Source organism: Akebia trifoliata, chromosome 16, assembly GCF_017979445.1.
Source record: "Akebia trifoliata isolate Shusen 1 chromosome 16, ASM1797944v1, whole genome shotgun sequence".
Classification (NCBI taxonomy): domain Eukaryota; kingdom Viridiplantae; phylum Streptophyta; class Magnoliopsida; order Ranunculales; family Lardizabalaceae; genus Akebia; species Akebia trifoliata.
In genome coordinates this window covers 10,856,307-10,870,352 of record NC_141390.1, presented here as the reverse complement: position 1 = coordinate 10,870,352, position 14,046 = coordinate 10,856,307, and the positions used below count along the sequence as shown (strand labels likewise).

Below are 14,046 nucleotides of genomic sequence, written 5' to 3'. Positions count from 1 at the left end.
CCTATGACTAAGATTGATAAGTTTCTAATGGAACATGACTAAGAAAAAAGCTAAACCAATACTAAGCAATATGAGGGCTTGAGGAAGATTATTTGACATCACATTCTATTGATAGATTGTATACAATGACTTAAGCTTGTGCCGACACTAATATTTCTATTTTCAAATTTTTTTTTTTTTAATGTATACTCTTGTATGTTCAACAAAATATATAGATTTACAAATTATTTTATTTTTGGAAAGAAAGCTTGTGCATTGTGTACATGATTGAATATTGTTCAGAGCTTAGGCTCATGAGGGTTTGAAAAATGTTTAATCTGATGTGACCAAATAAGTCTGGGGCATATGTGAGTTATAAGAGATGAGATGTGTTTTGTCAGTTAGATAGAAACTTGGCATATTGCTCTCTCTAAAAGTCAAACTCCCGTTGGTCGCACACCTTATTCCATTGTATGAAGAAAATACATGCATAATTTGAGATGAGGAGATGATTGTTGAATCCCATCATGGACGAGTGAGAGATGTTAGTTGTTTTTAGGCGTCTATGTGGATCCAACCCATGTTGTTCACATATTAGGACTCCTCTTGGAATCAGAGTCTTAATAAGGTTGAGTCCCTATTTTAATAGGAGACTGTAATCCCTTTTCTTCTAATTATCTCTATAAATAGATGATATGTGGGGACGTGAAAGATAACAAGAACAACAAAACACAACAGAATATCAGATTTTCTAAAACATAATTTCTTCTCTCTAAGTAGCAGTTTTTATGGGTTTCTATCGAAGAGGACCCTAGGGTTTAAGGTGTAGAAACAGCGACAACTCTAGAAGTGTCGACGTGACAGGTATTTAGATTTTCGATCTCTGACGATCGACTCAACATGACACGACTCAAGGTTCGGATCTCCGCTGTAATAAGAAGATACGCTCCCTAAAACCTTTCAATATATTTAATTTTTTTTATAATTAGGTTTAAGATTTTATTAGTATTAATTTATTATTTTTTAAATTAAATACCAATATATTTTTCAATGAAATTGGACACATCACTTATCATGCATTTAGTTTAATGTCGATAGGTGCATAAGCCTTTCAATTAATTTTTTTTTTTAATGACACTTCAATAATTGTTATCAAGTACAAGTACACTTTTGTCTAATAACAATGATATGGGAAAGTGAAAAAAGTAACGATAAATTATTTTGAATAAAATATAGAATAATGATAAATTGACATGGCAAAATATATGCGATTTGTACGTGACTGACATAACAAGGATATTGAATTATAGATACTTTTCTTCGAGATACATATGGAAAAAGATCAACGGGTTTTGTGCCCTTGCCACACCAGCCATGTATGTTTTGCCTTGCAGATTTTTCATTAGTTTAAGTAAAATACTGGTAAATGGAAGAGCACATTTGGTAAAGAAAATTAAAAGGAGTGGTAACTGAAAATATATAATTGTTAGGTCCACACCCCAGTACCATCTATAATTGTTAGGCCCACACCCCAGTACCATCTATAATTTCGGTTCTGCTGTGGTATAAAAATCGTTGATCAGGCTTTATAAACTCTCAACTTTTTTGGTGTGGCAAAACAAAGAATAAATCCTTTTATTCACGAATAATAAATACGCCCGTGATAATGACGTTTTAGTTCTGAAATTCAAATTCACAACCCACCCGCCCCTTCCTTTCCCCCCTCTCTTCTCATAACGGCCTCATTTCGATCTTTAGGGTTCCTCTCTGTACATTTCTAGGGTTTCTCTCTCTCTCTCTCTCTAACTTCTTTCTCCAGATTACTTCTGAGATGAAGAACTTCATGCAACCAAGGAGCGGAATCTTGAGGGAAATCCAATCTTCTCCAAACCCTAATTCTCAGAAACAGAGATCTTCTCGGAAGCAGAAATCGTCAAAAGAAAATGCTCCACCCTCTGATTTGCTATCTTCCAGAAAGATCAGGAGCCCTCTCCCACCTAGAGCTCCATCTTCAAACCCTAATCCTCTCAAAAGGAAGCTCAACATGGAAACAATCCCTGAAAATTGCGTTCCTGGATCAGATTCCGGAGTCAAGGTATTCTTCTTTCTTTTTCTTTTTTTTTTTTTTTTTCTTGAAATTGGATTGTTTAAAACCTTAGATTTGTATATATGAATCTTCTTCAATGATTTTTAGAACTTAATTTTAGGTCTTTTGTCCTGAATTTATCGATTTTCTTGGAATTACTAAGGTAATAGTGCGAATGCGACCTTCATATAAGGAGGAGGAAGGAGGAGAGATGATAGTTCAGAAAGTATCCACCGATTCCTTGTCGGTCCTTGGCCATACCTTCAGATTTGACTCTGTTGCTGATATGGATTCAACACAGGTGAGAATTCCTTTATTTATTTATTTATTTTTAGATTTATTAACTCCTAATTGGATTCATTTTTAAATCTTTCAGCAAGAAATATTCCAGCTTGTAGGAGCCCCTCTCGTGGAAAATTGTTTGGCTGGGTTTAACAGTTCCATATTTGCTTATGGCCAAGTATTTTTTTTTCTCATCAACACTACTGATCCTTAGTTTCATGTTACTAAATTTATGTATGTAAGAAGAATTTTTTATTGAAATTTAGTTTAATTGATTAGACGGGGAGCGGAAAGACGTACACAATGTGGGGGCCGGCCAATGCCTTGTTGGAAGAAAATTTATCGAGCAATCTAAAGGGCTTAACACCGCGTGTCTTTGAACAACTTTTTGCACGCTTAGATGAGGTTCGGTTCGGTTCTGTTCTCTTTGTTTTGATGCGGATTAAAAGTTTGACTCTTTCTCATGTTTCCTTCTCAGGAGCAAGTTAAGCATGCCGACAAACAACTCAATTATCAATGTCGTTGTTCTTTCCTTGAGGTAGTGAACATGAACTACTTTTTAATTCAACTAATTTAAGTTGATTACTCTTCCACTTCATTATTCCTTAAGGGTTTTCTGCGACAGATTTACAATGAACAAATCACCGATTTGCTGGATCCAAATCAAAGGAACCTCCAGGTAAAAAGAATATACTGTTTTTACTTTGACAGTTTTACTTGTCTTAGTCTTGTTACGTGTGCATGGTCTCCTCATGCTTTTTTGTTCGGTCATTGTTTTTCAGATCAGAGAAGATGTCAAATCTGGTGTGTATGTTGAGAATCTGACAGAGGAATATGTGTATACAATAAAGGAGATGACGCAACTTTTGATAAAGGTGTGGACAATCGTTCTGCTTGATATTTGTGAATGATATATACTCATATAGGATAACATCCACGAGGGATGATTGCATGAAAATAGCATCAGTTATGAATTATGATTGGATGAAAATATTCAAAAAAGTCAGGTTTTGTTTGTACTTTTCATTCTTTAATATTCTTATCTTGTTTCACATGCATCCCATATTAGATGGTTTTTCCTTTCTTTTTCTTCCATGCAAGGGTGAAAACTCCCCTCTACGCATTAATACACTGAACTTTCTTGTCTATGTCATTTTGAGATAATCTTTTTTATATAGCCCCTTTCTTCTCTTTATCTGGGAAAATAATTGTTGCAATTATTAAAGAAAAAGCCAATAAAGAAAAATTGAAAATGACGATTGGATGCATAGCAAAAGAGAAGTATGCATCCCTTTTGTGGTTTATTCTTTATTATTATTTTTTGATAGGTTTTGTAGTTTTTTCTTTATGTTTTCAACATCCTTTACTTTATCATGGTATCCACCAATTCTTTGGTTGGGTTGTATGCATGCTTTTTGGGCACACATGCACCAACATTTAAACTTGTTGTTATACTACTTTGGCCATAAACTTGTGGTAATGAAAAAAGAGTTCTTTCATAATATATATTTAAATTGTGGCACAAACAGGAAAATGGCTACAAATAAAGGGGAAGGAAAACTGAAAGAAAATAAGATTGAAAGGTTGATGAAAGGATATTAAAAAAAATCGATTCTATGTATTAGTGGAGACGAATTTTCAAGATCGATATTAAAGATGATATTTTCAAGCCATTTTGTATTAATATATATTAGAGAAGACCTAGGTCAAGGGGGACATGTAGGCATTTGGGTGAATGATTGAGATACCCAATGTTTTTTGTTTGATGACATTGTTCCCTTGACTTAGGACTTCTCTCATATACAAAGAGAAATGACGTAAATGCCCATCTCTTCAATCTCTAACAAAAAACCCTTGAATATTCGTCCCCTGAACCAGTCAGCTTCAAACTCTGCCCTAATTACATTGCCTCGCCTCCCATATATTAAGGCACCTTTGGTTCTCCCTGTCTTGAGGTGCGCCTGAGGCATACTAAGGCATTCACCTTGATTACAGAGGATAGGATACCTGTATCGTCATTTGTTTGCTAGATTTAGGGAGATGAGGAATCGTATCCCTGTTTCCCATACCAATGATTGAAGCTAGGAAACTTACTTTCTCATGCTTAAATAAATGTTCACACTACAACTAGCCCTTTTCAAGCTGAAAAATGTGTGATAGCTTGCTTAGAAGGTGGTTATGTAAAATAAATTTGTGAAAAGTAGACATCTGTTGAATTGGAATCCAGACTTCTTTAACAGGATCCGCTATGTAAGAAGGAATTTTTCGTTTTTACATTTGATTCAAATGTTCAATGGCTACTTCATATCAATGATAAGAACACATAGACTCTGATAAGTAGAGGGTCTCTATAAACTAATTGAAAATTTTCATTGTTGAACCATTATAAAATCTTTAGAATTGAGTATAAGCACATTGACTTATAAGCTAGAGAAAAAACAGTGTTGGCAAATTAAGTTCATTTGTAGATGCTAACAATTGTAAATGTTGTAATAAAACACTTAGCTACATTATGCGCTGACGAAGAATGGAATGAAACTAGAAATGGCAGTAGGCGGAGTGGAATGACATCCAAAGCTATTAAGTACAGTGAAAAAAGGTGTTTGTAGGGCTCTCTAAATAGAGAAATATGTGAGAGATGTGGGGATAGAAAAAATAATGTAGAAAGATTTATCTACCTTTGTGTAATTTGACTGAATAATGTGTATATTAGCAGTAAAAAAATATTTCAACCAAAGTAAATGGGAAAGTTATGAACTAAAGTACATTATGTGCTGAAGCCTCTGCATCATTTTGAATTGAGATAAGTAGTTGTTTTTGTTCTTCAGTTTTTGCATAAACGTAGATACATAATCATGAATGTTATAGTTACTTTCACTTTTCATAAGAACACCTAAAGTCCTAAAGTAAGAACCCTGGAAACTAGTTGGAATTTCTCGGATTGAACTATTTTTGAAATCTTTAGACTTGAGTATTGTCACATTAACATATCAAAAGATTAAAAAAGAGTGTTGGCTTCATTTGTTGACACTAACAATTGTTAAGGTTGGTGATGGAGAGTGAAGTGAAACTAGAAATCTTTAGACTTAGTATTGGCACTGTATCGACTTGCCAACTATTTTCCAAAGCTTTCTCTTGTTGAATTATTCCCGAACCCTGATTTTGTCACTATGGATACATGGTCTTGAGCATGGTTTAAAGATCCATGTAAGAAACAGTTCGGTTTTTAAGCCAAGCCGAGACGAAGCAATCACCACACCAAAATTTTCAAAACAATAAATGATATTTCCTAATCCATAGATCTTCAAGAGAGATCTGGGGGGGAGAAAGGAGGTCGGAGAGAGGGTGCGTTTCTTCTCCTCTTAATTTCAAACAAAAGAGATGCCCTTGACCTTGGTCTCCAATAGAAGATTAGGTCATTTAGACCTGACCCTCTTGTGTTTTAAGACTAATGACATGACCCTTGACTATGGACTTTTGGGGAAGACTTTATCTTTTATATAATGTTAGTGTGTTTCGTATGTTTCGGCAATATTTTGGTATCGTTTCGACTTTTGAAAAATCGAAATGAAATGACATTTTAAACCATGGTCCTGGGTGTCCTAGCTACTTCAAATTTTCATTTGGTATTTTAGAATCTGAAGGAATGAATTATATTGTACATTCCATTTGCCACCATATTTCCTATTGGTGCAGGGACTATCAAACAGGAGGACTGGTGCAACAATTACTAATGCAGAGAGTTCACGTTCACATAGTGTGTTTACTTGTGTTGTCGAGTCACGATGCAATTACTGAATGCAGAGAAGTCTCATCGTCTCCATAGTGTTTTACTTGTGTTGTCGAGTCACGATGCAAGGTAACTTTTGTTCCTGATTTATTTTAAGTTCAGATTGTTGAATTGCTGACTCTCCATTTAGATCTAAGAGAGAATCTCCATTTAGATTTTCTGTTACTTTATAACTTACCATGTTAGGTTCAGTTTAACTTCACATCTATTTTTGTAGAGGACAGCAGATGGTTTAAGCAGTTTCAGGATCAGTAGAATAAATCTTGTTGATCTTGCTGGATCGGAAAGACAGAAGCTTACAGGTGCAGCCGGAGAACGTTTGAAGGAAGCAGGGAATATTAATCGATCCCTTTCACAACTTGGGTATGATTTTCTTTCTCAGTGTGCAGCATCCTGGATTAATGACCAATTTAGATTTGAAAAATGGGCGTCGTTAGTGCACATGTTAAGATGCATTAAATACACCTTGGAAATAAGCATTTGAGGGTATATTTGGTAAAAAAAACTTTATGAGTGCATTTTTGGTAGAAAAAAGAAGTTTGGAGGTGTATTTAGGTTAACAAATCCATGAAAAATTAGTATTTAAAGTCCTGCTAACAATTGATCACTAAAAACTGTTGATTTAGTATTGTTTTATACCCATCAATTCAATATTAAACTTGAATAATTTAATGCAAAATTATGCATAAATGACACGAGAATACAATTGTAGAAGAAGGGTCATGATACATTGTAATTAAGTTCCATCCCCACCCTGAAAACTTATTAAGCAACATAGATTTAGATACCTGCTATTGTCACCCCAACTTTTACTTATTATACCCCAATTTCTTGAATTATTTATCACACCCCAATTAAAGATTTAAACTCACTCTTCAAACATTACAAAGGTTTGGCTCAAATTATAATCTCAACATTACAATACATTATAACACACTCATTCAAACAATTTCACTAGTTTTTCACAATTTTGATTAGGTTCATATAAAATCTTAAGCCCAAAAATCTAGCAAAAATACCGGAGAGCTTCTATTGGCACCCCAACTTTTACTTGTTATCAATCATTCTCTTATTTCCTTTATTTTTAATTGGGGTGTAATAGGAAGAAGTTGGGGTGCCAATAGCAGCTCTTGAAATTTGGTTAACCTGTGCTGATGACTGTATATTGTGAGAGTTGCAGGAACTTAATAAATATTCTTGCAGAAGTTTCCCAATCAGGAAAACAAAGGCATATACCATACCGGGATTCCAAGTTGACGTTCTTGTTGCAGGAATCTTTAGGTGGCAACGCAAAACTAGCGATGATCTGTGCTATTTCTTCAACACAAAGGTAACTTTTTAAATCCTTCTTGCCTTCCATGCTGTCTTGTTTTTCCTGCATTGGAAGCTCATGTGCATTAATAATGCAGCTGTAAGAGTGAAACTTTGAGTACCTTGAGATTTGCACAGCGTGCAAAAGCCATTAAGAACAAGGCAGTTGTCAATGAAGTAATGCAGGACGATGTGAATGTCTTGCGAGAAGTAATACGCCAGCTAAAGGTAATCTTTACGGATTTTGTTAGGCAACCAAAATTTGTCTTATGTGGGTTAAAAGTTTGGACTGGGCTGGTTTTTTGTGAGGATGGTTTCTATGGTGAGGAGATCATCCTCACGAAAAATCAGCCCATTCCGAAACTTCTAACCCTACTTAACAAGTTGAAGAATCGTGGACCGTCAATTTTTATCATTAATTTGTAAACCACTTTTGATGGGGTTAGAAGTTTCAGAATGGGCTGTTTTTTTTTTTTTTTTTTTTTTGTGACATGGTGAGGAGATCATCCTCACAAAAAATCAACCCAATCCCAAACTTTTAACCCACATAAGACAAATTTTGGCTCCCAATTTCTTACACTGTAAAAGTTCATTTCTTTCCAGTTTCTTTTGAAAAGTTGGACACGCAGAAGTTCCCTTTTTTGTTTGCTATGTTACATAGGATGAACTTCTACGAATGAAGACGAATGGTAGTCCAATAGACGCTACTGGAGGTTATTCAACAACTTGGAATGCCCGTAGAAGCTTGAATCTCTTGAAATTGAGCCTCAACCATCCTATGACATTACCTCATGTTGAAGATGATAGTGATGAGGAGATGGAAATTGACGAGGAAGCTGTTGAAAGGGTTTGCATTCAAGTTGGTCCACAATCAGACTCGCAAGTCGTACCCTTTGAACAACTAAAGATTAAAAATGCAATAATGTGTAATTCTGATGATGATAATGTAGTAGACTGTCAATTAGGAGAAACGTCAGAAGAAGACAAGCATAGAGTTGTTATTGAGAGCTGTCAAAAGCCTTCTCTAAAAGCCCAAGACAGTTCTAACCTGGATGGGTTAAACCATCAATGTCAAGAAGAGAGCACTACAAAAGCTGACTTACTCAATATGGGTTCTGCAGGAGAGTCCATTGCAGTGGAGCCCATTGAGGAGAAGCTTAATTCTCCCTCCAATTCTCCAATCCTTCATTCTCCTACTTTGAGTGTTTCACCAACAGTCAACAATAATGGCAGGAAAAGTCTTAGGACATCATCATCAATGTTATCGGCTTCTCAAAAAGACTTATCAGAGGACGAAAGACTAGGTCGAGAGGTTCTACATTTATCTTTTGTACGGTCTTTGAAAAGTAACTCTTCTAATTCTCCCTCAAGTGAAACATGTAAAAATGCTCTTAGACCAACTCAACACATAGCAGAAAATCTCCATCGCGGTCTTCAAATTATTGATAATCACCGCCAGAGTTCAGTAATGGGGCGGTCTTCATTCAGGTTTTCACTTAAGCCTGAAGACTTAAAACCATTGCACGTTGTCAAGGTTGACGTGGGTGTGCAAACTCTTCCTCGAGATTCTGAAGAACCAGAATATTCATCGTCATTTTTGTGTGGTAATTGCAATAGCAGAGCTCATCTTGAATTTAAAGAAGCCAATGGCAACTCCGATATGCAGTTAACACCTGTTGATGGAACACCATCTGCTGACAAATCCAAGAAACAAGTTCCCAAAGTACGTTTAAAAGCATCAAGAAGGATATGTCCAAAAGATTACATTCTTTTAGAGAGCTTCTATTGCCATACCAACTTTTACTAGCGGCACTCCAAGATGTGTGCTAATTCTTTGGTGATTTACATATGAATTGGGGTGAAGTTAGTAAAAGTTGGTGTGGCTATAGAATTTCTCTTCTTTTAAATGGTTCCTTATTTTCTCTCTAGTCTCTATAAGCAAGTTTCTTGAGTCGTAATATTTGATTGATGATTCAGGCTGTTGAAAAGGTCTTAGCAGGAGCAATCAGAAGAGAAATGGCACTTGAAGAGTTTTGTGCCAAGCAGACTTCTGAAATTATGCAATTGAGTCGCTTGGTTTGTTTCTTTCAGATTTTTGCTTTTGTTTAGAGAGCTTCTGTTGCCACACCAACTTTTTCTAATGCCATCTGAAGATGTGTGCTAATTCTTTGTCTTTGGTGATTTACATATGAATTGGTGTGGCATTAGCAAAAGTTGGTGTGGCAATATAATCTTTCTTTTTTAAAGGAAAACTTTTTGGCTGCTCTGTCTGCTTTGACTTCTTTCTTTTTGATTGACATTTATAGGTCCAACAATATAAGCACGAAAGGGAATGCAATGCCATAATTGGTCAGATGCGGGAGGACAAAATTATTCGGCTTGAGAGCCTCATGGATGGTGTTCTACCCATTGAAGAATTCATGGAGGAAGAAGTAGCATCACTTACAAATGAGCTTAAGGTTGTTTCTGTTTTTTTTTTTAATCATTACTTACAAGATTTGAAATTTTGATTCCTTCCTCTTTTTCTCTATTTGTAAAAGAGAGCTGCTATTGGCACCCCAACTTTTACTTATTACACCCCAATTTCTTAAATAATTTATCACACCCCAATTAAAGATTATAAAATACACTCTTCGAACATTACAAAGGTTTGGCTCAAATTATAATCTCAACATTACAAAACATTATGACACTTCAGAAAAATTCAATAGTTATTCACAGTTATGATTAGGCTCATATAAAATCCTAAACCCAAATAATAGAAATGTAGAATAAAAAGAAAACAAGAGGTTCTATTGGCACTCCAACTTTTACTTATTCTCAACCATTGACTTATTTATTTTCTGTTTCTAATAGGGGTGTAATAAGTAGAAGTTGGGGTGCCAATATCAGATATATTTTTAAATTATGCTACTAATAATAAGATTGGTTGGGGTGTGCAGATCTTGAAACAGAAATATGATAACCATCCTGAGGTTTTGAGGGCAAAAATTGAGTTAAAACGAGTTCAAAATGAGCTAGATGGGTATAGAAACTTCTTTGATATGGGTGAGAGAGATGTGTTGATGGAAGAGATTCAGCATTTGAGAAGCCAACTACAATACTACGTAGACGCTTCCCTCATATCAGCACGAAAAGAAAGTCCTTTACCACGGCTGACCTATTCGTGTGAGCCTAGTTCGGCTGACCTATTTGAACAGGAGAGGAATCGTTGGACCGAGGCTGAGAACAAATGGATCTCTCTTTCTGAAGAATTAAGAATAGAACTTGAAGCAAGCCGCGTTCTTGCTGAGAAGACGAGGCATGAACTTGATTCCGAGAAGAAATGCTCAGAAGAATTGAAGGAAGCAATGCAAATGGCAATGCAGGGTCATGCACGTATTCTTGAACAATATGTTGAACTTCAAGAGAAGTATCTTACTTTGCTTGCTGGATATCGGCAGATGCAAGAAGGGATAGATGATGTCAAAAGAGCAGCAATGAAAGCAGGAGTCAAGGGAGCTGAATCTAAGTTCATTAACTCACTTGCAGCTGAAATTTCGGCATTAAAAGTGGAGAGAGAAAAAGAGAGGAAGTATTTCATAGATGAAAATAAGGGGCTTCAGTCTCAACTGAGAGATACTGCTGAGGCTGTACAAGCTGCCGGTGAACTACTTGTTCGGCTTAAGGAAGCAGAAGAAACTGCTGCAACTGCCCAGGTGAATAAATTCTAGGGTAAATTACACTTTGACCCCTTGTGGTTTGGCATAATTCTATGTTGACCCCCTAACATTTTGTTAATTGCACTTATGTTCCTTATGGTTATCAAAGGGGGTTCCATCTACTTGGAGTCATCCAAACAGTTAAAAAATGACTTTTTTACTTTTATAAAGATCAATTTATCCTTTTTAAAATATTCTTCTTCTCAATAAAAAAACATCCTTGTGAAAAAATGGGTTCATACGAAAAAGTGTGAATGCTTAGATTGGGGCATTTTTAATTATCATTCCAAAAGTTTTTTTTTTTTTTTTTTGTAATAAAAAAAATAAAATGAAAGGGTAAAATAGTAAAATTACATCTTAATTTTAACACTGTCAGTGAAAAGGGAGGTAAGTGCAATTATCAAAATATAGGGGTCAACATGGAATTATGACAAACTACAGGGAGGTCAAAGTGTAATTTACCCTAAATTCAAATTGCTTTCTGTCACTGAGTTCTGTTGCATTTGCATTTTTAATTTGTGCATGCACGTCCAAGAATTTGGGAAACTTGCATATTTGTAAGTTTCAGTTACGTCTGTGATTCCGGGCACCACTGAACTTGGTGTAACTCTGGGCATCATCAAAGTAGGAAAGATTTCTACACTAGCTTTCTGACTTAAATATCAAATTTACACACTTAAAATTTCTATTAGGCTTTTATTAAGAATGACGCCTGCTGTGCTTTAGATTTGTGATGAAGGATATGAAATTAACTTCCACACACTGATAACAGAAAACTTGTCAATATCAAGTTGACATACCAACTGGAACTATTCAATATTCTCTTAAGTATTACTTCATTTATTTTCATTGTTACAATGCATATATTGTTTGTGGAGAAAATCAAAGGTACTTGTCAATGGACCTAAGGGATGTAATATCAAAGCATGGAGGTGGGACACACAGAATGTCTCCTATTCCATGAACTCTTGACCTCATTGGGGATGATGGTAACCCTATCCATCATAAACGAGCACAATCATCATACCTTTCAATACGTGTGGGGCATGAAATGGAAGACCTCATCTATATCATGTGTGCTACCTCATTACAATCATCTTGTGATTGCATTTGGAATTTCATTTTCAACAAATAGTTTTTTTTTTGGGAGTTGTAGAGAATAACTGACACTACAGGTGTTTTTTTTCCCCAGAGGCGAGCTGTAGAGGCAGAACAAGAGGCTGAGAAAGCTTACATACAAATCGATAAATTGAAGAAGAAACATGAAAGAGAGATGACTACTTTGAACCAATTTCTTGCAGAGTCTCGACTACCTAAAGAAGCAACTAGACTGGATTCTGACATGGCCAAATATGATGGAGGGCAGTGCCTCAATGCTGGTGGTGATCGGCAATGGAGAGAGGAGTTTCAGAAATCCTATAGTGGAGAGGATGGTGAATTCTCAAAGCTCAGTGAGCCATCTTCATGGTTCTCTGGGTATGATCGTTGTAACATATAAAGAAATGTAATGTAAAATGTATGTTTAATATTTTACATTTAGAAGAATGGTTTGTACGTTCTGGTTACCAATTTGAGTACAAATCCTCATAGGTTCTCTTAAAAGTGCTTCTTTACATGATCATCTTGAGGCAAGGTTTCCCAAGGAGAAAAAACCACACGGGTCTTGACTCAATATTCCAAAACATTCTGAGACAATCTGTTCAGGGTCAATATTTCATTTCGATCTCAAATGTAACAAGAATTTTATTGAGTCGTGCTAGAGTGACCTCATATCGCACTTCTTGATGTGAAAGTGGATTGGAAGCATAAATGCTTCCACTTGTATCTCGATGAAAAGCATAAGCTGTTCCCATACACTTGCACATCAAGAAGTGCGATATGAGGTTTCAGCCTGAGGTCACTTCAGCATTATTCTTTTTTTTTTTGTGTGATTTATTTAAGGAAAATGCTGGAATGACACGGTATTTACTGCGATTCTCACAAGTCTGACGTGGGATGTGCACATAACCATAGATGTGTTTCCTTGCACGAGTAAAAACCATGTACGGTTATGTATGCATCTCCATGTCAGATTTGTGAGAATCACAGTAAATCCTGTGTCACCCCAGCATGACTCTTTATTTAATGAAAAGCGAAGGCAGTTGATTATGTCTAGCCAGAATACAAGAAACATAAGAAAAGCTACCTAGAACACCTTTAAACTCTGCCAAAAGTTTGCCTCAAAGAGCAAAAATCCAAAGATTTGTATAATCATCTTGTGGCGTGAACTATTTTTCTCCAACCATTCACCCCAACAAGCATAAAAAGGAATTAGGCTCTCCGTAGGATTGACTTCGTACCAGTGAACAAGGATTGATTCCAACATTGGAAAAGATCAAGAAGAGATCTTGGGAAGACTCAACTAATTTCAAATAGGCCAAAGAAATGTGACCATGTATCAGAGACAAAAGGCAACGAATCAAATTGTGATTCACCAACTCACCGTAGACCTTACACAAGAAACAAAAATTTGGCACCGCAAAACCTCTAGAGATGAGTTTATCTATCGTGATAATTTAACCCAGAGAAGCTCATCACATGAAAAACATCACTTTTGAAGGAACTTTTGACTACCAAATGGACGAAACTAGTAAAGGAGTTGAGCTTTGCGGCAGATTTTGACGTAAAAGGAACCAAAGAAAAGGTCTTTCCTTGATTTGTGTCCACTCCTTCCTTTTGTCAATTCCAGATGACTCAAGCGGTGCTTGGTAGAGTCGGTTTGTTAGATCTGCTAACTCTTGGATTTTCCAATCATTAAAATCCCTTTTAAATCCCAAATCTCACGAGTTCACATTACCATAGCGGTTCAAGAAAGCAGCCACTGGCATGTTCTTTTCTATTGACAAAGCTTCAAGCCG

General features: G+C 35.9%; 1 protein-coding gene across 1 annotated transcript; it reads left to right on the top strand.

Moving 5' to 3' along the window:
• The first annotated feature begins 1,718 nt into the window (after positions 1-1,718).
• On the top strand, positions 1,719-12,751 carry LOC147382560 (kinesin-like protein KIN-12B). Its single transcript, XM_086427978.1, has 16 exons — positions 1,719-2,074; positions 2,229-2,366; positions 2,442-2,525; positions 2,627-2,752; positions 2,826-2,885; positions 2,973-3,026; positions 3,130-3,222; positions 6,044-6,138; positions 6,354-6,500; positions 7,318-7,467; positions 7,547-7,676; positions 8,110-9,171; positions 9,426-9,524; positions 9,755-9,907; positions 10,391-11,146; positions 12,342-12,751. The coding sequence occupies exons 1-16, from the start codon at positions 1,811-1,813 to the stop codon at positions 12,645-12,647; spliced, it is 3,717 nt and encodes a 1,238-aa protein (XP_086284104.1). The 5' UTR covers positions 1,719-1,810; the 3' UTR covers positions 12,648-12,751.
• The last annotated feature ends 1,295 nt before the right edge of the window (positions 12,752-14,046 follow it).

Excerpts from the sequence above, each read along its gene's own strand:
- LOC147382560 (XM_086427978.1), top strand. The coding sequence starts at position 1,811 with ATGAAGAACTTCATGCAACCAAGGAGCGGAATCTTGAGGGAAATCCAA. Across the intron at positions 2,526-2,626 it reads CCATATTTGCTTATGGCCAA|ACGGGGAGCGGAAAGACGTA; the intron begins GTATTTTTTTTT and ends TTAATTGATTAG. Across the intron at positions 11,147-12,341 it reads AAACTGCTGCAACTGCCCAG|AGGCGAGCTGTAGAGGCAGA; the intron begins GTGAATAAATTC and ends TTTTTTCCCCAG.